Source organism: Sapajus apella, unplaced genomic scaffold (genome assembly GCF_009761245.1).
Source record: "Sapajus apella isolate SASKATOON/1434 unplaced genomic scaffold, GSC_monkey_1.0 scaffold45, whole genome shotgun sequence".
Taxonomy (NCBI): Eukaryota; Metazoa; Chordata; class Mammalia; order Primates; family Cebidae; genus Sapajus; species Sapajus apella.
The window spans coordinates 17,813,329-17,838,116 of NW_022436985.1; the positions used below are offsets into that span (position 1 = coordinate 17,813,329).

General features: G+C 35.0%; 1 protein-coding gene across 1 annotated transcript in view; it reads left to right on the forward strand.

Moving 5' to 3' along the window:
- ANTXR2 (ANTXR cell adhesion molecule 2) overlaps positions 1-24,788 on the forward strand; it is a 165,918-nt gene that overhangs the window by 43,980 nt on the left and 97,150 nt on the right. Inside the window, exons 8-11 of the mRNA XM_032239821.1 lie at positions 3,045-3,105; positions 5,791-5,889; positions 7,634-7,703; positions 22,366-22,444. Coding sequence (XP_032095712.1) covers positions 3,045-3,105; positions 5,791-5,889; positions 7,634-7,703; positions 22,366-22,444 — 309 coding nt within the window. The remainder of the gene's footprint in view (positions 1-3,044; positions 3,106-5,790; positions 5,890-7,633; positions 7,704-22,365; positions 22,445-24,788) is intronic.

A 24,788-nucleotide genomic window follows, 5' to 3' on the forward strand; every position in this document is an offset into this window, starting at 1 on the left:
CAGCCGCGCTGGCCGAAACAGCCGCGCTGGCGACCGTGGAGCTCCTCTGCCCGGGAATTTCCTAGTCTGTGGGCAATAAAAACGCGGCGTCCACTCACCCTCTGCGCTTTCACAGGGAGCTGCAATCCTGAGCTGTTCCTAAACGGCCATCTTGGATTCAATATTTATTCTTTAAGCATTTATTGGTTGTACTCCAGGCATAGAACAATGTGTGAAGCCCTGAATGTGCTGTATAGTATAATGCAATCTCATTTCTTTCCTCAAAAAGTTTTTTTCTAGTAGAAGAGGTGAGTTATACACTCAAATAATATAATTTAAAGTCCCAAGATATTTTTTTTTAATAAAACAAACTTCAGAGAGGAGCGCATACCATGGAAATTCAATTAGATGATGTTAGATAGTGATACCAATGTTATGACTTGTGCTCTGACTGCATGCTTTTCAATGAATGTGTTACCTGAGTCATTTTTCCATTCAATTATTTTATTTTTAGAAAAACATTTTATTAATATAAAATATTAAACTAATGTAAATATATTATTAACAAATATGTGTTATACTGTTTACTGCAGGACATATCCAACATTAGCTATCCTTAAACTCTGCTTAATTTAACTTGATTTCATTAATATCAGACTTTAATATAACATAAATTGCTGAATCACCCTGAATCTCTTCTTTAAAATACCTCATAGGGGATATACAGGGCCTGGCTTCAAAGATGTAGATTGTCAACAGTCATTGAAGGTGTTTATTTTTCAGCTTTAAGGAGATCTCCTTAGGAGAATTGCTCATTTTATCTTGCTATTGGAACTCTTATTTATTTAGAAATGTTTTGATGCATTGGATCAAATTAAAATATCAAGTCAACATTTGCACAATTATCTTAAATATTGTAAAATCTGATTGAGTTATGGTCAGTACTGGTAGAAGAGAGAAAAATGTATTGTAACCAATTCACTGAGGTCATTCTGGTTGCATATTTTTTGAACATGATCTTTAGAAAATCCTTTTGTAATTTTTTGATTTACTTTATTCTAAGCAATTGTAGAATAATGGTTTCTATTGCCAGTGGATGTAATCTTTAAATATCTCATAATTTTCCTGGGTACTTGAAATATTTTTTCAGTAATGTTGATAAAGCTATGGTTAAATATCTAATAAAGAGATTGTAAACTGAATGATGCCGTTAGTCTCCTTAATAAGATATGATTTAAGATAAATTCTTTCAGGGCTGATAGCAGACAAAATAGATTTGGGAGTTTTGTGTTTTCCTTTGACCTTTCATTTTGATGTTTCACTGTTGTCGCTGTTATCTCAGATTGGCCAAGGCTACAGCTATAATGCCCATTTTTGTTAGTTGGAACGTTTTTAGCTCCATATTCCTTTGCAAAAATTTTCTATTATATTTCCTTCAGAGTCTTGTTATCTGAATTATGTCCAAATTTTTAAAGATGTTAGTGATTTGAGTTACCATCCTTCTAAGGGGACACATTAACCTTTAACAAGGGTTCTTAATTCTTGAATCCATAGGAATGAATGTTAGTTATTGCAGATAAAGTAGCAGACCAGGAGGAGGTATTTGGGTACAGAAAGGTCTTTGAGTGCCTATGGAATCTCTTTGGTCCTTTCTGGATTTGAATAGAACTCATCTGTAGTTTCTCAGATATAAAATTTTATCAGGTTTGTTTCCTAATCACAAAATCTCAATCACTGTGTGAAAAGTTGAGTTTCTTGGAAAATCATCTTAAAAAGTACAAATGATTCCCTCTTTTCAGAGAGGTATATTCAGCAACAAAGTTCCATGATCTGACACAGTTGATTTTAGGGGCTGAGAACTTATATTTTCGCTGTTATTAAAGAAAGCACAAAAAGCGTGTCTATTTCCTGCTACAATCCTTCCTTACTGTTCTAGTTATGAACAGGAGATGCTGAGATGCTAGAAACTGCTGTACAGCATCTGTCTTCAACTTGCGTCAAGAAAGGAATGTCAAGAAAGCAATTCCAGAGATCATCTGGAATTTGTCTGACTTTGATAATATAGTGCAGAGCAGTTCTAAAAATAAAGACAGGATTATTGTCCATTAGGAGCAGCTTATTTCATCATTGTTTTCCATTTGTAGCCTTGTGCCTTGAATAGGAATGCTTGAGTACAGTCTGTGTTTTTGAGAATAATACTGGCTCATATAAGGAGTCTATGTTCTGCAGTTGTAATTTTTTATGCATAAGAGGGAATTAAGCCTGAGAAATGGAATAGAAATACCACTGTCCAATAAAGAGAAGTGCTTTTTAGATTTTATTTTATTTTTTATTTATTTGTGAGATGGAAGCTTGTTGTGTCACCCAGGCTGGAGTGAAGTGGCGCAATCTCAGCTCACTGCAACCTTCTGCTTCACGGATTCAAGCGATTCTCCTACCTCACCGTAATGAGTAGCTGGGGTTACAGGCGCGAGCCACCATGCCTGGCTCTTTATTTGTATTTTTAGTAGAGATGGGTTTCACCATGTTGACCAGGCTGACCTCAAACTCCTGACTGCAAGTGATCCCCCTGCCTCAGCTTCCCAAAGTGTTGAGATTATAGACATGAGCCACTGCGCCCAGTCAGAAGTGCTTTTTTATTGATATTATATTGAACTTGTTAATAGAAAACATAACAGCAGTACTAAACACGAGGTCTGATTTGTTATCTTGTTTTCACTTGATTGGGAAGGACAACATAGATTTTTATGGCAGCAGGAGATTTTGGTTATCTGTTCATACCAAAGGCTACCAGACTTTGAGACAACACTAACTTTTCCTCTGCCTCTCTGAATTTACTTTAATCAAATTAGGATCCTACGGTACATAATCTAAAAATATACTCTAAAATACAGTGCAGAAGTTTCCTAAGAAGTTGGTAGCTGTACATGCTAGAGTTAATAGATTTTCTCTGCCATCTATTGAAGTATGGAGAAAACCTCAAGGTTATTAGTAATCTTATAATTTACTTCACATTATAATTTAGATCTATAGCTTGATAATCTTTTTTTTCCTTTTCTTTTTAGATACTAGCTCAGTCATGTACTGAAATTCTAGAATTGTGGCCCTCAAGTGTCTGTGTGGGGGGTAAGTGTTTAGAATTTAAAAATACCATATAAGAAATTGTATTTTTTTCTAGCTAAAATATATGATATGAAACTCATGTTGGAAAAAGAATAGCAAAATTAACTTTTTTGGCATCTTTTTGTGTAAGAATTTTTAAATAATTCCTTGAAATATTTCTATTTTAAATTCAAATTTTTAAGATTGGAATGTTATTTTAAATAATGAGCATATTGTGTGACAGGCTTTTAGAATCTTCTGTATATTTAGTTCACGTTTGAGACCTTTTCTATGGCAAATAAAATAAAATATGAAATTGTTTCTTTTGTCTGATTATGCAGACAATCAGGTATATGTAGACTTTGAGCTCCGTGCTTTGATGACCTGACCAAAGTACAGAATCTGCCAGCTTATGGACGGATGGCAGGAAGGAAGCAGGTGGCTTCATCAGCTGGTGCTAAGCACATACTCAGGTTTTCACACCTCCCAGCCATCCTTGCCCAGACAGAGTGTGATTCTCTCTGGCCTATTTTATTTCTTTTTCAAGTCTGACCTACAGTTCATTTTAACCTGACTTTACTTTAAAAAGGAAAAATATTGGGTCTGGTGGGGGAGAAAATGTGTTGTGTAATTTACCACAGAGCCTCCCAGCCTGTTGTGTATGGTTGCACACTCTGCATTTTCTAGATTCCCTAATGAATGAGTGTGGAGATATTTAAGGGAAGTAGTGCATCTGACCATCCCAGGGTAGGATTATCGTTCCTAAAAGCAGAGGTTAATACATTTCTAGAGATAACAAAGAAAAATCAATGGAAAAATAATATTAAAATAGTAGCTATTATTTATTAAACTTCTATTTTGTACTGAGTATATACTTGGTTCTTTGCATTTATAATTTTACCTAATCCTTATAACAACACTATATGAAAGTTTTATACATCCCTGATTTACAGATGGGGAAGCTGAGGCAGACACACATTCAGTACTTGCTGCTAGTAATTATCTTGTTTGATCCTTATTTGTCTGACTTTAATGTCCATACTCTTACTGAATCACATTTTAAGTTTTACCTGCACCTTATTTTAGCTTGCAAGTAAAATTCCTTTCATAACACACCAAATGAAAAGTGGGTTGGCAGTAGTTTCTTGCATAGTTAATGAGTATATTATACCTGTTGTATTATGTTAGATATGAGAAGTTTTGTAGGATTAGTAATGTTACATTAAAATGGAGAACAGGCCTGAAGAAGTCCCAAGCAGGAAAAAACACTTCGGCCTCCCAAGTAAGCTTAACCTTACTTGATTTACAAATATAATTGAAACTATATTTGAACTATTTCTTATAAATGCTTATATTAAGAAAAATAGAATTTAAATGCAACCAGTCAAAAACAATCAACAAACATATAACCAGGGACTTTCTACTGGGATAGACCAAATAAGGCAACTGTCTGACTGTAACTTGTCAAGTATTTTCTTTGCTTTACTTCCGTGTTGGTACTGTAAAAGCCTCCCCCTTGCATTCTCTTGGTAGAGCTACCAAACCAATTGTGATTTGGATCTGTCTAGTTCAAGAATCATCTGCTCAAATAAACTATTTAAAATTTTATTTGTGCTTCAATTGACCTTTTTTTTTTTTTTTTTTTTTGAGACGGAGTTTCGCTCTTGTTACCCAGGCTGGAGTATCTCGGCTCACCGCAACCTCCGCCTCCTGGGTTCAGGCAATTCTCCTGCCTCAGCCTCCTGAGTAGCTGGGATTACAGGCACGCGCCACCATGCCCAGCTAATGTTTTTGTATTTTTAGTAGAGACGGGGTTTCACCATGTTGACCAGGATGGTCTCGATCTCTTGACCTCGTGATCCACCCGCCTCAGCCTCCCAAAGTGCTGGGATTACAGGCTTGAGCCACTGCGCCCGCCCTTCAATTGACCTTTTAAACAAGAGTTAATCACTATTAAAACAGTTAATATACTGTCTTGAAGGTTAGCAGTAAACATTCATTGTCTGTCAAGATATTTGATCAGTTAACTTTCCTTCCAGCCTATTCTGTCACCTTCTAATGTTTTTTAGTGCTTGCTTCTACTATAAATAATGGCACAGTAGGTTAAATTAACTTTTGTGACGTCCATCAATTATTAGTAATCCAAAATACATAATCTTTTGATGATTTATAGGTTTGAAATAGAAAATGAATCAGGATTAGTAAACTGAGGAAGTAGTTCAAGAAGAATTCTGTATGGGACAGGCATAGATTAAAGAAAGTACTACATACGTCTTTTCTAAAAACTAAAGAACATACGTAATTAATTAGTTTTATTTACATTCCCAAACCTTAATACCTGAGAGTAGGGAAAAACAAAGTTTTTTTTCTGATATTTTCCTAAGGATAGAAATTGAGGAGATTTGTGTAGTATCTGTCTGGGAATGACTGTTAATGCTTCCATTCTAATACTTTGGTCACTGTTGAGAAACACTTTGTTTAGAAAATAAAATAATGCATCCCCATATGGCAGTGAATGATACCTTCACTACATTTACCTAGAGGGTCTAAGAAAGCCAGCCCAGTTGGAAATATAGAGCTATGTCTTCATTGCTATTAGTTAACTGAATAGTATGAAGAGTTATTCTATGTACCTTAATACTTTCATTTCAGCTTGTCTTTTTTTGGTAAAGCAGTGATTAAAATGTTTATTTTTTCTTTTACTTCTAGAAGAATTTCAGATTGTCTTGAGTGGAAGAGGATTCATGTTGGGGAGTCGGAATGGCAGTGTCCTCTGCACCTACACTGTAAATGAAACATATACAAAGAGTAGGTCCCCAGTAATCTCGTGTTGCCTTAATCTCTGCACAGCATATCAGCAACAAGTGTTTTCTTTTTTTTCTCCAACTATAACCAACTGTGACATATTTTTTAATCAAAGAAGAAAGAAATGAAGTCTGAATAATACAAATAGTAGTGATAATTATTTATTAGTTATTTAATAATAGCAATATTTGTTTAGAACTTAATAAATGCTGGACCCTGTCCTAACTACCCTCCTTGAACAGATGTTGGCTGAAAGAATAAAATTACTTGTGTATGGTGAAACAACTAATAAGGGACAGAGCTGTTATTTGAACCCACTTTCCCTGACTGTACTCTGTACCTACTGCACCAACCACATGATTTAATTGCTTCTTTCCCTAGGCTTATTTCTTGTCACACTTACCTTAAAATGTAATCATCTCCAGCTTTTCTCCTACCCATTGCCTTATTTTTTGTCACTTGTTTTCTTTATCTAATTTCCCAACAATTTATTAGTTTATTGAAGATAGTCTTTGTCTTGTATTGCCTTATAGATTATTTCATCTCAAATTCTCACCCAGCATAGTGTTCGTTGATAATTTTCATATTTACGGAATTGAGTTTTAATTTTCACTATGCTTGACTTCTCAAAAACCAAAGAGTACGTTTTTATTTTCATTCTGAAAAACCTCCTTCTTAAATAGAGCATTTTGAGTATCTATATAAATGTTTTTCTTTACTGATGATTATATTGCCCTTCAAAATTTATATTGTAAGAAAGAATCTATAACTTTGTAAACTCTGGTACAGTTATTTTTTTAGATTCATCTGCTATTTTGCTGTTTATCTGAGTGTAAACACTCCAAGTAGCACAGCTTTGGCCATATACAAAGTAACTATTCAATGGGTGTTAATTGAATTAAAGTGGTGGGGATCTCAGCATGGTAAATGTCATAATTCATTCCTCTCTTTTCTATTAAGATCACAATTTTAGTAAGGCAAAAATTTACAAAATCTCTTCATAGTAGGTTCCACAATTGAGTAGGACAGGATAATTTTATTTTTATTTAGTAGTAATTTGTATCTAAGCATTAGCTTTGCCTAGCTTTTTCTGATTACATATTTGAGTTCATTATAAAATAAATGTATTTCATGTTTAGCTTCATAAGATTAAGTTTATTAAACTCTCAAATAAATGAAATTGGTATTTTTCTCTTTTACATTCTAGAATGATCAATTTGACTAAGTAACTTCTCTGAATATTTCTAGCCTAAATTATTTTTCTTATATATTATTAAAGTTGCAAGGGCAATTTAAGTATGCAGCTTCATAAAATGCATTTATTTACTGTAAACACAAATGTTTTATTAAACTCATGAAATAAGTTTATTTTCCTTTGGACATATAACTTTCATCTTCCTTCATCTTAAGTGTGTTTTTAAGGAATATAGAGCATTTATTTATAAAAATCTGAGATATTTAAAACATTTAAGAGAAAAATATATTTTACAGACTCTAGAATGGTATATGAACTTAGTCTACATCAAAATAATCCTAACTTATGATTTACCAACACTGTATGTCAATGGAGCATATAATCTCTTTCCATTTTTCATTCCCTTTTTCTTCTCTTTCTTTAGTTTTTTTATGTTAATATACCCAGTATTCCACATTTGAACTCTGATTGAAGCATGCTGTTCATATTATTAATGAAACTGTATGAGATGCATAAAACCCTTTATTAATTCAGTGGCATTTTATTTTCTAGGTGTAAAACCAGTAAGTGTACAGCTTAATTCTATGCTTTGTCCTGCACCTATCCTGAATAAAGCTGGAGAGTAAGTACTTAATTTAAAACAATTTTTATAACATTTTTAGTGTATAATTATTAGAAAATGGTGACAAATACATTGGTGGTTTTATTCTATCTTTTTTTGATATATAGAGTGAGCATTAAACAGTAAGCCCTGGGCAAGCCACTTAGTATTAGGCAAGCAAGTTAGTATTTCAGCTATACTCTTAGTAGGTTGAAAATGCTAAAATGTGTTTTATCTAGTTTCTTAAATATTGATTAAAAGGCTCTATAAATATTTATCTGGATGGGTTTGAGAACTATTATTAGAACCTGTAAATAATCAGAACCATAAACATTATTTTAAACACACACACATGCACACACAAACATGCATGTGCACACACAGTTCAAAAGTGAGATTTTCAATAATTATTATAGTATTTAATAAATACTGCGATTAAAGATAAGTAAGAATATGGCTTAAAAAAGGCACACCTTGGACTAGGAAATACTTGTACATTTGTATTAACTTGTGCTTTAATTTATGTCCCATTTCTGTTAGGGTCTATATTCTTATCTCCTTTCATGTGGCCAAAAAAATCACAATAGCTGTTAAAAAGAAAAATATATTTAGTTTGGATGAAGGAGTCTTATTTGAATTGTTTATATACAAATAATTCTACTGGTAATTTAGTATTCCCATTTGTGATTTTTTTTGAGTTCTATGTTGAAGCAAATGATTACAAATAGTTCAGATATTCTCTAGCCCAGCAGTAGAGCATGTTTAAGATAGTTAATGGGATACAGTTTTCTAGGCTCTCTTTATATAGATCTTATAATGAAAGCAGGGAAAAATTACATATACAAGGCCACAATCCAAAATCTGGATTAGTAGTTAGAGACTAAAGATTATATTTTCTTCTGTGGAAACTAAGAAAATCATTCTAGCATTTTTAAGCTGACTTGAACATTCATCTTTTGTGGATACTTAAATATTCAAGATATCTATTGCACGTCACCTTTGGTTATGCAAGTAAATTGGAACAGTATCAGCTTTTCTATTTTAAATAGATTGAAAGATGCTGCACAAGATAGCTTACAAAACTAAGAGTATCTTTCATTTTCTGTATTACATAATAATCTATGTTATTGACAACATGCCTATGGCTAAATTAAATTGGTATTGGAATTTGAGGCAAGTCAGTTTCTTGTGGAGCCATCTTAACCCCAAGCATACCATAGGACTCAATGGCTTTCTGAGTAATCATGTCTGAATTAGCCATGATACATCTATTGACTTGAAGTTTAGTTTTGTTTGGTTGAATCTGTAATTTCAGGTTGCTCCTCCTGAGTATTTCCCCAATCTGCCTCCGAAGCTGTGTTTTCCATTTTAGTCATTGGCAGCTCCATCATTTTTGTTGTTCAGGTTAAAAACTTTTGAGTCATTATTGATTTCTTTGTCTCTTAGACCTAGTCTATCAACAAATCTTCTCAGCTCCAATTTTAAAATTTATCCAAAATCCAACTTCTGTTTTCTATCCCTACGGCTACCATTCTAGACCAAGCTACTGTCATCTCTTGCTTGGATTATGAATCTCTCAACTTGTCCCTCTGTTTCCATTCTTCACAAGAGTGATCTTGTGAAAATCAATCAGTTTATTCATCTCTTCACTTAAGATTCTCCGTGATGAGGTCTTTGCCCCACTCCGAGTGAAAGCCTAATCAGTGTAATACTATACCAGGTTCTGTAGGGTCTGGCCTCTCACTCCCTCTCAGACTTCATCTTCTATTTGCTCTTTCTACTCAGTTACGGTCACACTGGTCTCTTTGCTGTTCTTGACCATACCTGCGCACTCCTGCTCCTGTACTTTTATACTTCTTGTTGCCTCTGCTTGGGTTGCTCTTTCCCTGGTCTAGAACTGTATGTGAAGGTAGTCTAAGTAAAAAAAAATCCTAACTTATGATTTACCAACACTGTATGTCAACGGAGTGCTTAAATTCTTTCTTTAAGTCTAGTTCAAATGTCACCTTCACAGTAAACCCTTTTTTGATCACCCTATTTAATCATGCAGTCTTCCTCTTTTGGGTCTATGACCTCTATACCTTTTCCACATTTTATTTTTACTCCAGAGCCAATTGTTTGTCTGTTATTGCATTTCTATTTCCTGCTAGGATAAGTTTAATCTTGTTTCTCATTGTATTACTAGCACTTAACACAAGGCCTGACTCATAGTAGATTTACTAAATATTTGGTGGATAAAAGGATGAATGAATTTTTCTCAAATATTTTTGTTTACCAGTTAACATAAAGATCTGAAAGAGGTAATTTGATTGCTGAGATCAGGTACCTGTACTAGGATGGAGGAAAATGGTCAGAATTTTATTTTGGGGTGCCATACTATTTAAAGTAGCAAAGAAAAATATTGGCTTTTTAATAATAGAGACTAGTTAAGGAAGGTAACTTACTTTCTTCTCTGAAGTAGTTGTAAAATGCATTATGCGTGTTTCATCCCAGGCACTGATTTTGTTTTCTGTAGAATTTGCCTTTGGGCACAGTCTTCTTTTGAAGAGAATACCATCCAGGCTAGTGATACACTTTAATTATTTGTAGATAGGTTAAATACCCAGGAGATACATTTTTAAATCACACATAGCATAATAAATATCAGACATGAGAAATCATCATTCATTTAGATTTTGACATTAATATTTCACCTACAAGCAAACTGAGAATGTTTTGGGACAGAGATCTGTCTAAATGAATTACTTTTGCCTTCCTTTCCTAGATCAAGTATATGATACTATTGAAGCAAAGCTTTAGATTTTGTTAATGTACTGAGTATTTGGGGACATCATTATTTATTTTACTGAGTATGTTGCAAGTAATTTGGACCTTTCCTTTGCCTTGAATTTTCTTCAGATACTTTTATAGGTGATGAGCTCTCTTATGAGATTGGATTGAAATCAACACAATTGAAACAGTTTAGCCTTGTAAGGTGACTGATGCTTAATATGTTTGCCTAATTAGCTTTTGGCTAAGGATTCAAACCCATTAAGTAGCTAGTTAGTCTATGTTTCAAATAAACACATCTGGCCCAACAATGAATGAAGGTTTTTCCTGTGTGAGGGTGACAGATGTGGTGATAGTTCCCCTTGTTCTCTCACTTAAATAATTAACAAGATGCTGGTGAAGTAACCCTAGACAGACAGCCTCAAAGCCAGATGCACAGTCTCAGAGCTGGATCCATGGGCATGTGCCTCATCTCATTAGCCTGCTCTATCAGTTCTTTTCTTATCTTTATGCTATTTCATGAATTGCACTTTGTTTGAGGATTATTCTTTTAAAAGCGTAGGGCTAGTGGATTTTGGTTTAAAAGAGCATATGGGAGATGGGGGACTAAGAATGTAGCCTAGTAGCTAGGACATAGTTCATCATTTGGAACTTGATGTTATGCAGTAACAAAAGTTAAAGTTATCTGAGCAAATCCTATCCAGATATACCATTGTTCAGATGGGTCTTTGAATAACTTTTTTTGATATATCTGTTTGATAAATACAGAGATCTATATTTATTAAATTTCTTTATTTGATATAGATATTTCAGCTAAGATGTACAAACTCTTAGTATTTAAACAGAAAGAATGGTCATAGCAGTGAGGTTGTTGTTTTCTATTTCTTTCATTGAATACAGCTTACTTTTAAAATGGTATATGATTAAACAAACTGTTTTATCAAGAACAATCTGCAGATTATTTAGGAATTTATTTCTAAAAGTAGTTCCTTTGTGCCAAATTGTCTTAAGTTTGAATAGGATGAATTGTCTGACATTTCTTGAATGTTCCCTAATCCAGGGCACTAACCTCACAGTTTAATGTGCAAGTATTACAAGTACTTGCAAGATGGGCTTATTCTCTGACCCTTGTTTTGTGAGACATCAACAATAGCACAGCTGTTCTGCAATAGTTGAGATCTCAAACCTGTAATTTGGCAAGAAGACCAGAACAAATTGGGTAAATATACATAAACACATTGTGAAGAAAGAAAAACAGAACAGAATGAACCAGAGCCTTATCCTGCAGTTTGATAGAGATGATTTAAGGAGGCATATGGTATAGTTAAATGTGCTTTCAAAAACATTGGCCAGAATCTTCTGGCAAATATGAAATAAATATCTAAATCAGATGAAACTGATAGTATTAGTTCTCTTAAAAGGCAGTGTGGGAAGACACTTGACAGAGTGTTTTGAGTAAGAAGTGGTGGGACATCACTGTATGTGGAAAATTTCAAGGAAAACTGAAGGATCATTGAAATCAACAGTGTGGCAGAGTTGAGGTTAGAGCCTGGCTTCATAATAGAATCTTTTTATTTTCTTCAACATTTAAAAAAATATTAAGCCTAATCTATTTTGCCTGGAATAAAATTGTATTAATTCTATTTCTCTTTCTTGGTTAGATAAATTTTGCTATTACTGCAGTTTCTGTTCTTTCTAAAAACACAATTACATCTGTATGTGTATTCATGTCTATACAATCCCTAATTCTCTTATGTTAGTAGCAGGTGACACAGCCACATTATTCCTTTTGTTTCTTGTGAGAAATGAGATTTCATTTTTTTTGAAAAATCATGGATATCAAGACATTAGTTATGTCTTTATTTTGACTGTAAACAGTATGTGTTTATTTTGAATATTAACAATATAACCCATGATGAGATGAATATATTTTGAATATAAACAGTTATGTGTTAAAGCTAAGGACTCTCTCTGTCTCACTGTTTCTCTACCCCACACTTCCTTGGTGGAACATTTCTCTTTTCCTTCACATAGTGCACTGTTTTCAGATTATATCTATCAATGTGATAAGTTCACTGATCTGCATTGCCTCTTCATCCTAAGTATTATATACAGTTCTGGCAATGTCTTTTAGTATATGAACACATGGAGGAGTGGCTAATAAGATGTCACCAAGTATGGAAATGTTAAATAGGATACAATTTAAAATACTAGAAAAAGATACTTTTCAGATATGATGCATTAACTCTCAAGACACTGGAAGATCTGTCACATGACAGATTTGACTTATTCTTTATTGCTACAAATAAAGGAGAAAAAGGGTGGGAGTTAAGGGGAAGGACATTTCCGATCAATGTAAGGAAGAACTTTCTAAAATTTAGAATAATTTAGTTTTTATATGGAAAGTATTTAAAGATGGACATCTATATGATGATGTAGAGGATATTCCTGAAATATATACTTAAATTCTTTTATATACCTGCTTCTAAATTTTATATGATCAGAGCTTTTTATTATTACTAAATGTATTAGCCCATTCTCACACTGCTATAAAGAACTGCTGAGACGGGGTAATTTATAAAGGATAATTGACTCACAGTGTTATATGACTGGGGAAACCTCAGGAAACTTACAGTCGTGGCAGAAGGCTAAGGAGAAGCAAGGAACTTCTTCATGTGGTGGCAGGAGAGAGAATTGCAAGCACAGAAAAAATTGTTACTTTTTTTTTATTGCACTTTAGGTTTTGGGGTACACGTGAAGAACATGCAAGATTGTTGCGTAGGTACACACGTGGCAGTTTGATTTGCCGCCTTCCTCCCCTTCACCTATATCTGGCATTTCTCCCCATGCTATCTCTCCCCAACTTCACACCCCCTGCTGTCCCTCCCCTATTTCCCCCCAACAGACCCCAGTGTATATTGCTACCCTCCCTGTGTCCATGTGTTGTTATTGTTCAACACCCGCCTATGAGTGAGAACATGCGGTGTTTGATTTTCTGCCCTTGTGTCAGTTTGCTGAGAATGATGGTTTCCAGGTTCATCCATGTCCCTACAAAGGACATGAACTCATCGGTTTTGATGGCTGCATAATATTCCATGGTGTATATATGCCACATTTTCCCTGTCCAGTCTACCATCTATGGGCATTTGGGTTGGTTCCAGGTCTTTGCTATTGTAAACAGTGCTGCAGTGAACATTTGTGTGCATGTGTCCTTATAGCAGAACGATTTATAATCCTTTGGATATATACCCAGTAGTGGGATTGCTGGGTCAAATGGAATTTCTATTTTTAGGTCCTTGAGGAAGCACCACACTGTCTTCCACAATGGTTGAACTAATTTATACTCCCACCAACAGTGTAAAAGTGTTCCCATTTCTCCACATCCTCTCCAGCATTTGTTGTCTCCAGATATTTTAATGATCGTCATTTTAACTGGCGTGAGATGGTATCTCAATGTAGTTTTGATTTGCATTTCTCTAATGACCAGTGATGATGAGCATTTTTTCATGTTTGTTGGCCTCATGTATGTCTTCTTTAGTAAAGTGTCTGTTCATATCCTTTGCCCACTTTTGAATGGGCTTGTTTGTTTTTTTCTTGTAGATCTGTTTTAGTTCTTTGTAAATTCTGGATATCAGCCCTTTGTCAGATGGGTAGACTGCAAAAATTTTTTCCCATTCTGTTGGTTGCTGATTCACTCTAATGACTGTTTCTTTTGCCGTGCAGAAGCTGTGGAGTTTGATTAGGTCCGATTTGTCTATTTTGGCTTTTGTTACAAGTGCTTTTGGTGTTTTGGTCATGAAGTCCTTGCCTATGCCTATGTCCTGAATGGTTTTGCTTAGACTTTCTTCTAGGGTTTTTATGGTGTTATGTTATGGTGTTAGGTTTTATGTTTAGGGCTTTAATCTATCTGGAGTTAATTTTAGTGTAAGGTGTCAAGAAGGAATCCAGTTTCTGCTTTCTGCACATGGCTAGCCAGTTTTCCCAACACCATTTATTAAACAGGGAATCCTTTCCCTATTGCTTGTTTTTGTCCGGTTTGTCAAAGATCAGATGATTGTAGATATGTTGTTTTGCTTCCGAGGTCTCTGTTCTGTTCCATTGGTCTATATCTCTGTTTTGGTATCGGTACCATGCTGTTTTGATTACTGTAGCCTTGTAGTATAGTTTGAAATCCGGTAGTGTGATGCCTCCTGCTTTGTTCTTTTTGCTTAGAATTGACTTGGCTATGCGGGCTCTCTTTTGGTTCCATATGAAGTTTAAGGTGTTTTTTTCCAGTTCTGCAAAGAAGGTCATTGGTAGCTTGATGGGGATAGCATTGAATCTGTAAATTACTTTGGGCAGTATGGCCATTTTCATGATATTGATTCTTCCTAATTATGAACATGGAATGTTTCTCCATCTGTTTGTGTCCTCTCTTATTTCGTTGAGCAGTGGCTTGTAGTTCTCCTTGAAGAGGTCCTTTACGTTCCTTGTTAGTTGTATTCCTAGGTATTTTATTCTCTTTGTAGCAATTGTGAATGGCAGTTCATTCTTGATTTGCCTGTCTTTAAGTCTGTTATTGGTGTATAGGAATGCTTGTGATTTTTGCACATTGATTTTGTATCCTGAGACTTTACTGAAAATTGCTACTTTTAAAACCATCAGATCTTGAGACTCACTCACCATCATGAGAACAGCATGGGGGAACCACCCCCATAATCCAGTCACCTCCTATCAGGTTCCTCCCTTGACACGTGGAAATTACAATTCAAGATGAGGTTTGGGTGGGTACACAGAACCAAACCTTATCACTAAGACACTTGAAATTTTTGGATGAAAGCACTAAATTTGATAGATTTAGGCACTAGATTGATTGTTTTTTAAGTGTCTTTTTAGAATGTTATTAAAATATACACAGCAAATAGAAAGTGGTAGTTTTTAGTGCAATCCTCAGAATGCTTATAATACAGCTTTTCCTGTGATGTCCAGTAAATCTCTGAATATAGTTTTTTTCTTCTGAAATCTAGAAATCTTGCTAACTACAATTTTTGTTTTAGCTATATACACATATTGAGATATACTAAAATAAGTCACTTAATTAAAAAATCTTTTAGCCTCTTTTAAGAAAGTAGCCTTAGTCAAAACATTAATTTACATATAAACTCAGCATTAGAAGTGGTACCTTTAAACTATTCATGAATATGGAATCTTATCTTCCAACTTCAAATCTTTATCATACATAAAGCTATCTTTTAAAAAGCACTACAGAGCATTAAATAGTAGCACTTGATTTCAAAATATCTTAAGTCACCATAATTTTAATAACTTTTTGAGTAGTTGCCAGTTTAATTTTCAGTATGTACAAATTGGAGGTAAATTATTTATTACTTCCAGCAAATGTCTTTCACAATTTCATTTAATTTTTTTCATCCTTTTTAATGGATCATAAAATGACAACCTTTTATTGGATCTGCATACAGTCAGAAGAAAATGAATACTTTGCAAATTGGTTACTGTGGATTGAAATGTCAATCATAATTCATGGAGTATAACATTTCTCAGATCAGAGTAGCTTTGACATATGGCACTGAGCCATTCTACTGTTTTAGAACAGTCATGCATCTTTAGACATTAAATACAAGTATGTGACTATTAGTGCTTATTGAGTTTTATTTACTTAATTATGTATCATAGTACTACTTAATAATTTTTCAGTGGAACGACTTTAGTATATTTGAATTTAATTTTATTACTATTAATTGTTAGTTGACATGAAAGTGTACTTCAAACAATCTTTTTGTTACATTGAGTTGTTAAGCTTTCTTCTATGTTTATATTTTGAAAAAAACATATTCTAAGGATGGAGCCAAGCATAGATTAAGATATTTGTAAGAAATATTAAACAATGTAGAACCAATTTGTAGAAAATTAAGTTGAACGTGTTGCCATTTCTCAGCATTATCTTCCTTTACCACCCTGTATTATCTGCATTGTGAGCCGCGTTTGTCCCAGAAGGTTTTCCCTTGTCTTTTGTGACTTCATATTCTTACCCTGTTTCTCCTCTTTCTCCTCAGATATCACTTTAGACTGCTTTTCTTTTTACAGTCTCTTCACTTTCGGGTTTTTGTTTGTTTGTTTGTTTTTTGGTCTTTAAGAAGAGGTCTCACTGTCACCCAGGCTAGAGTGCAGTGGCATGATCTGACTCACTGCACTTTTGACCTTCCTGGCACAGGTGATCCTCCTACCTTAGCGTCCAAGTATCTGAGACCACGGGCATGTACTACCATGCCCTGCTAATTTTCTGTACTTTTTGTGGAGACAGAGTTTCATCATATTTCCCAGGTTGGTCTCAAACTCCTGGGTTCAAGCCATCCACCCACCTTGGCCTCCCAAAGTGCTGGAATTACAGGCGTGAGCCACAGTGCCTGGCACATCCTCAGTTTTTATCATGGCTGGAGGATACTTGACTTATAAACTCACCTTTTCTGTGGCTCCCTTTTTCTTCCTGATGAGCTCCAAATTTCCAAGCAAGATCTTTTTCTTAGCTTTAAGTCTGCTGTCCAAATGGCTACAAAGTCACTTGGAATTTCTGTAGGCACCTTAAACTTGGAGGTCCCAAATTAAACTCAAATCCTTCTGTTCAAATTTGCTCTTTTTGTGTTCCTATGCAAGACTGCCCACCTACTTGTGTAAGACAGAAACTTTGAGGTCATCTTTTTTTCTTCTTCCTCACCTCCTACATCCAATAAATGTCCATGTCCTTTTTATTCTAACTCCTAATATGTCTCGGTTTTTGTTTTCACGCTAACCTCATTGCCACTATTTTAGTTCAATTCTACTTTGGTACTTATTTCAAATACACTGAGACTTTCTTAACTGGTCTTTCTACTTTTAAAATTTATTCTTCAGACCCCTGCCTTACACTGTAACAAGAGTGATATTTGTAAAACACATTTCTAACTATGTTTCTACCAAGCTTAAAACTCTTAAGACGAATTCCAGATGTCTGAAGATGGCATCCAGGGACTTGATGATCTTTCCTCTGCTCCCCTTTTCAGCCTGGAACCATTTCATTCTTACTCTCACCCTCTTTTATTGCTGGAGTACTGAATCACTTTTAGTTTCTTGTCTGTCCCTGTCCCTTTCTTGCCTTCCACCCTGTCAGAGTGCTCCAACTGCATGGACTCCTTTCTAATCTAATTTCCTAATTTCCGACCAGTCTTTAAGCCTCATCCTATAGTTGACTTCCTACAGGAAAAGTTTGCTCATGCCCCCATACCAAGGCCAAGTATGTTGTGTCTCCCATATGGCCCTCTAGAACTCCTGTGCTTAGACCTATTTTATTACTATCACATTCTTTTGTAATTGTTCATGGGGCTTACATCATAATTTGTATTATTTGTTACAGAAACCCTGTTACCAAGTACAGCCCAATTATCATTGCTATTATGATCAATTAATAAATACTTGTTTAATTAACTAGTAATAAAGTGAGTGACTGATTGAGTGATTTTATTGGCAAATATTCCTAAACCAATTTGGAGTGTGATTTTAGGCCTGAGGTTTAGCACACAGTTCAGCATAGCTATAATGTTGGATTTAATCAAGGTCATGTTTCATAACAGGAAGAATATAGCATTGAACATTTTTTTACATGAAACTGCATAACATTATATAGTAGACATTTTTTGAACAATTTAGCTTATAATATTTTTATATGGCAGTAAGTAGAATAGAAATTCATTAAATTAAACAAAAAAATTACATAATGATTTTATTGCTGTTATATATATATTGCTTTTTAGCTTGGATCTAAAAGGTTTATTAAAAAAACCTTGATATTTTAAATAATCCATTAGACAAATAACCAGATGTTAACAGTAATTTGTGGAGTACTTGTCGTGTCCTAGGCTTGTGTTGTACATTTTATGTATATTATTTTACCAAGCTCTTCTCCTCAAAACAACTTTGAAATAGGTACAATTCTCCCCATTTTACAGATTGATAAATAGAAGATTAAAAATAGAGTGGGGAGGGTTCAAACTCAGGACTCCAGATTTGCCAAAATCTCCTTTTTCAATTTTATTTGATCCTTGGGATAAATAAATAATAAACTCTCCTCTTGCCTCCCATATATATTTGCAATTAAGTAAAGACATTGTTTTAATACATTTTTGCCCATAAGAAAGCAAAAGGTATTAAAACTTATACTCTCTTAGTATACCTTACACTGTCAGAAACATACTCACCAGAAGTAGAAATTATATAGGAAAAAGAATAACAATCTATAGATGCTAACAGAAATGACATAAAGTATGACAAAAGACGTTAAATACATATAATGGAGTCTTGGGGCAAAGAAAGCTCACAGAATTTGGTTTGGTTGGCTTTCTCCTTTGGGAATAGAAAAGGAATAGTATAGCTTTGGGCAAAGGCACCAGATTAATGATGGTGCCAACACCGTACCAATAATTTAAAAAATGATTTTCTAAAGAAGTAGCAAAGTTTAAAAGCAGATGTAACTGTGTTTCTCATATTTGCAATGCTTCTGAAAAGTTTCCACAGAAAAAATACATCTTTCTATAAATACACACATATATGTTCGTAAATATATATATTTACAAATAAATATATTGTTTTAGCATATAGTAAATGCCATTCAGGTTAACCATGAGAAGTATGTACATGTTGTAAAAGACTGGAAGGTTGAAATGAAACTCATGCTAATGAGAGAAATTTAAATATAAGACCCTAAAATACATGTGGAGGATTAAAGTAGTATGTTGCAGAAGTGAAAGCATTTTGACTACAGAGTCAGTGAAGTCCAGTATTTGGGCTAGTCACCTTTTTAAGCTTGTTTCTTCATGTGGAAAATGGAGATGATGCTAGTGCTGACCTCAGTAGGTTGCTGTGAGAATTAAATGAGATGAATTAATGTGTCTGGCTCTTAGTAAGAAAACAAATGCCTGTAATTATGAGTGGTGTTTATGGATATATTTTTATCACTCTGCTACTACTTCTCTCAAAAAGAGAAAGATTTTTTTTGTTTTGATTCCATATATCATATATCATCAATTGGATTTCTATATCTGTGAAGACTTAACTCAGTTTTTTTTTTTTTTTTTTTTTTTTTTTTTTTTTACACCAGCCACATTATACTAGTCTGAGATTTTCAGAGAATGCAGTTATTTTGGTCAGCTACAAGATCACATCAGCCTGCATTTCTACTTTAGGAAAGAGTAAACTTTGTTTTAAAATATATCTTCTGTTCTCAATATATCTTCTGTTCTCATTTCATTTTGTTAAGCATTAAAAGTTTGAATGTTTTCTTCATTAATTAGAGAACTTGTTTGTTTCTGGTGAATTTTAACTGCCAGATTATAAACAACTTCAGACAATGTCTACTGATCTCTTAAATTTGAATCAGTAAGAGTGCCTGCAAGAATCACCTATTACTGTGAATCAAAATAATCTTTCCAAAACATAAAACCATGCCAACATGTCAGATGATTCTGGTTACATGCTTTAAAGTAGAGGAATTAGGAACTAGGGAAGATGATTTTTTTTATTTGATTATGCTTAGTCATTAAAAAAACAAAACAAGTCACTCATTTATGCAGAATGAGCAATTAGGTCTAAGTTTTATTTCTTAATAGGCCATTTAGCCTTCTGTGTTGGAATAGTTCAGAAGTATAGTTAATTTTATGTAAACATCCAAAATTCTCATTCTTTTATGGATTTAGCTAAACCATCTTTTTAAACAACATGCTTTTAAGTAAATACTTACAAAGAAATATTTTAATAAGGGTATTTCTGTATTTTGATTGAATTTAGCTTGAACTTTGCCAGTAGTATCTTTCCCAGTAACTTTATTGTATGAATCCAAACCAAATAACACTTTGAGAAAAGAAACACATTAAGGACTTTGATTTAAGCCTTTTATCAAGCCTCTGTGGTATGAGGAAAAGAGTTCAAAGTTAGAGTTCTAGCTTTATTACTTTGGGCAGGGTAATTAACATTTCTGGACCTCCTGGCCCCCATCTTTAAAACTGTGGAACTACTATTTACTTCAAGGGCTATTGTGAAGGGTTAAAATAGATAATGCAGGTAAAATGCCAATATTTCTCATCTCCCCTTTCTGTCAACAGCTTGAGATTGTTTCTGATAGTTTTGTTTTGCTTTTTGTTTTTGCTTTTTTTTTTTGAGGCAGAGTCTCACTGTGTTGCTGATGCTGGAGTGCAGTGGCTCAGTCAGGGATAACTGCAGCCTGGGCCTCCCAGACTCAAGCCATCCTCCTGCCACAGCTTCCTGAGTAGCTGGGCCTACAGGCACATGTCACCGTGCCAGGCTAATTATTTTGATTTTGATTTTTTTGTAGGGATGGTCATCTCATGGTGTTACTGAAGCTGGTCTGAAACTCCCGGATTCATGCAATTCTCCCACCTCAGCCTTCCAAAGTCTGGGATTATGGGCATGAACCACACCATGCCTGGCCTATGGATGGACGGCTTTGATTGGTTTCCAAATCAATTATATGATAATACACTTTGTAAACAGCTTTGGAAAAGAGCTCTTTCCTTAAAAACCCCCTTGCCATTTTTTTCCCTTTGATATCTAATTTTAGATTTTTTTTTTTTATGAAAAGTTTCTAACTCTAGGCTAATCCCAAATAATCAATCTAAATCAATGAAATTTTAATAATTATTACTTGTTTTATAATTTGAAATCATATTTTCAAAATAAGAACTATATTTTAATCTAATATTTCTTAGCCAGGGACAAAAGTTATTGTCTCTTCTTTGTATGTTTGTTGGGATATTTTAATATCTTGGGACCATCTACAACAAATACCTGCAAATAAATCTTTCTTTTTTCTTCACTTTGTTGCTGTCTTTCATATTCACTTTTTTATATTTTATTTTTGACTGGTTTATTGCTTCCGGTTTTATATTCTTAATAGTAATATCTAGAGGCAGGAAAATAGGCCAAATGGATCTATGGGATCTAAAGCTTTTCTTTTTTCCTTTTCTTTCTTTCCTTTTTTTGAGACAGAGTCTTGCTTTGTCGTCAGGCGCCAGGCTGAAGTGCAGTGGCGCAATCTCGGCTCGCTGCAGCCTCTGCCTCCCGGGTTCAAGCAATTCTCCTGCCTCAGCCTCCCCAGTAGCTGGGACTACCGGAGCGTGCCACCATGCCCAGCTCATCTTTGTATTTTTTGGTAGAGACAGCGTTTCACCATGTTGGCCAGGATGATCTCATTCTCTTGACCTCATGATCTGCCCACCTTGGCCTCCCAAAGAGCTGGGATTACAGGCGTGAGCCACAGCGCTCGGCCCCTTGTAGGTTTTTGCGAACCTCGGCATTTTTCTGAATTGAGAAATTTCTTAATGTCACTATTTCAGTTACTACTTTGTAAAGGATCATAGATCATTTAACAAGTTTGCCTCTGACTGGTAAGTAAGGACTAGAAATAAGGAAGAAGAAAGCTGGCGTAATTTACCGAAAGCTGTGACTCTTACTCTTTTTTTTTTTTTTTTTTTTTGAGACTGAGTCTCGCTGTTGTGGCCCCGGCTGGAGTGTAATGGCGTGATCTCGGCTTACGGCCACCTCTGCCTCCTGAGTTCCAGCAACTCTTCTGCGTGGGCCTCCAGAGTAGCTGAGATTACAGGCACCGGCCACCACGCCTGGCCAATTTTTGTATTTTTACTAGAGATGGGGTTTCACCATGTTGACCAGGCCGGGCACCGTAGCTCACGCCTGTAATCCCAGCTTTGGGAGGCTGAGGTGGGTGGATCACTTCAGGTCAGGAGTTTGAGACCCTTACTATTTAAGTATGTTTTCTGTTTGGTTTTGAATTAATTACATAAGGAAATCAAAATCTACTACTCCTCTGGTTTTAAATTTATATGTAATTATTGTTTCTTCATTTCTTTTTCAGAACTCTTGATGTTTCAGTGAGCTTTAATGGAGGAAAATCTGTCATCTCAAGCTCATTACTTGTCACAGCCACAGAATGTGTAAGTAAAAGTTTGCATGAAGGTTACCTTTTAAAAGTAATCCTATCCAGAAATAATCTATGGATCCTTGGTGATGTTGCATACTACAATAAAGGAGTTGCAAACAATAACACTGGAGACCATTACAAGGAAAAATTTTGTATAGAATTGATTTGGGGTGGCATTGCTTTTTTTATGTTGAGCTCCCTTTTACAAGAACTTTAAGGTAGTATGCATTTGATTTTGATATTTATAGAATTCGAAATCAAAATAAGGTAAGAGAATAATTTACAAATGAAGTACTTTTTTTCTTAAAACATTAAATATAGAAATTATGTTTTCTTTTAGGAAGGTTAGATTTTAGTATGTAAGGCATGTGTCATGGTTTGAAATCAAATTATTGTATCTTAATATGGGACTTCATTATTTTGTTCATTTAAAATGTTGCTGCTTTCTGAATAAGAAAGTTGATTTTGATAGCTTGATACTAGCTTAGTTTGTAACCACATTGAATGTATATTTTAGTTGGGATTATTGATTTGCATTTCCTAAATGCAGATAAACTCCATTCAGTAGACATTTTCTTTCTTTTATTTAATTTTGTGGATTTATAGAAAGTTTCAATATTATATTATTATTCATGGAAACAGGAAGCACTAAACAGGACTGAACACGTGGCTATTATTTCTTAGCATATTTTGTAAAAACTATATAAATCAAGGCAAAAAAAGAATTCCTGCCCTCCAAAAGACCAAAGACTAAACCTAAACGTCTTCTCACATCTCACAGTTTCATGGTTTTATATTTTGATCTATTAATTCAGGAGACACCTTTCCAACAGAAAACAAAACAAAACAAAACAAAGCAATTCAGTGTTACCTGTATAGAGGTAGTTGTACTTCTCATTTTAAGACAATGTTGCAGAGAAAAGGACCTTGGGTCACTTTTTAACTCCTTGAGTAAGTCATTGCCAATACCTACTTCCATTTTGAAAATAGCTAGGGTTTTTGTTTTTGTGTTTGTGCTTTTTGGGGAGGATTTTTTTCCCTCCTATTTCTAGCACATGTTGCAATTTGTAGGTTTTGTGGATGTTGCAGTTTGCTGGTTTTCTGGTCCCAGAGGATGTGGTTGAAATTACAAATATTTGTGGTTTGTAGTTTCTCGGTGTTTAGCTCACTGAAGTGGCATTCTTTCCTCATCCTTCTTCCTATTCGACACCTCCAAGCTATCTTTTTCCTCTTTTCTTCCATGCAAGCAGGAAAACAGGTCTTTGTTCCTATCCTGTAACAATGCATGATTTTCACGTATTCATCTGGGATGTATAGGTTGTGTGCTTTAAAGAAGACTTTCAAGGTCTTACTCCTTCTCAGAGGGTAATATGACTCAAGGTGGCTTAAGAGTGGAAAGATTTCAGAAAAAGCATCATTGGTGTGTCAGTGATGAGGGGAAAGGAGCAAGCTGTAACAGCTAAGAAGGGGTCAAGGTGATTATCACTAAGAAGGAAGGCTTTGAGTAAAGACTTGAAGGTAAGGGAGGGAGCCCTGCAGACTATCTAAGAGAAGTGTGCTCCACGCAGAGGGACAGCTAAAGCAAAGCCTCAGGTGACTGTCTCTGGCAAGTTTAAAGAAGAGCAAGCCAGACAGTGTGCTGGAGTGGAGGTAGTCAGGGAGAGTGGAAGTCTTGGGATAAAGAGGAAAGAATGGCAGGAGCAGGGCAGATCTTGTAACTGTGTGTAGTCATTGTAAGGACCTGAGCTTTTCTTCTGAGTGAAACAGGAAGTCCTTGGAAGTTGACATGATTTGATTCAGTGTTTTTCAACTGTATGAAAACAGGCTTCTGTGCCTTTCTTACCAGCTTGATACGTCAGTGGCAGGGCTTGTGCTTACTCATTGCCCTTCTCCCACGACTGGTACTTACACAGAGCAGGTGCTCCAAAATTATTTCCCAAATGAATGATTGAAAGGAACCATATATCTAGTTTAAAATGGGGAAACTAAGTTTTAGATTTAAGAGACTTAAGATTAGAGTCTGAGGAGGATGTGTATTTAGGCAATCCTTTATCTTCATTTCTCTTCAAAAGATCTTTAAAATGGATCTCTGCTTTTAAAAATATAATGGAGCCAGGCGTGGTGGCCCATGCCTGTAATCCCAGCACTTTGGGAGACCGAGGCGGGTGGATCACGAGGTCAAGAGATCGAGACCATCCTGGTCAACATGATGAAACCCCGTCTCTACTAAAAATACAAAAAATTAGCTGGGCATGGTGGTGCATGCCTGTAATCCCAGCTACTCAGGAGGCTGAGGCAGGAGAATTGCCTGAACCCCAGGAGGCGGAGGTTGCAGTGAGCCGAGATCGCGCCATTGC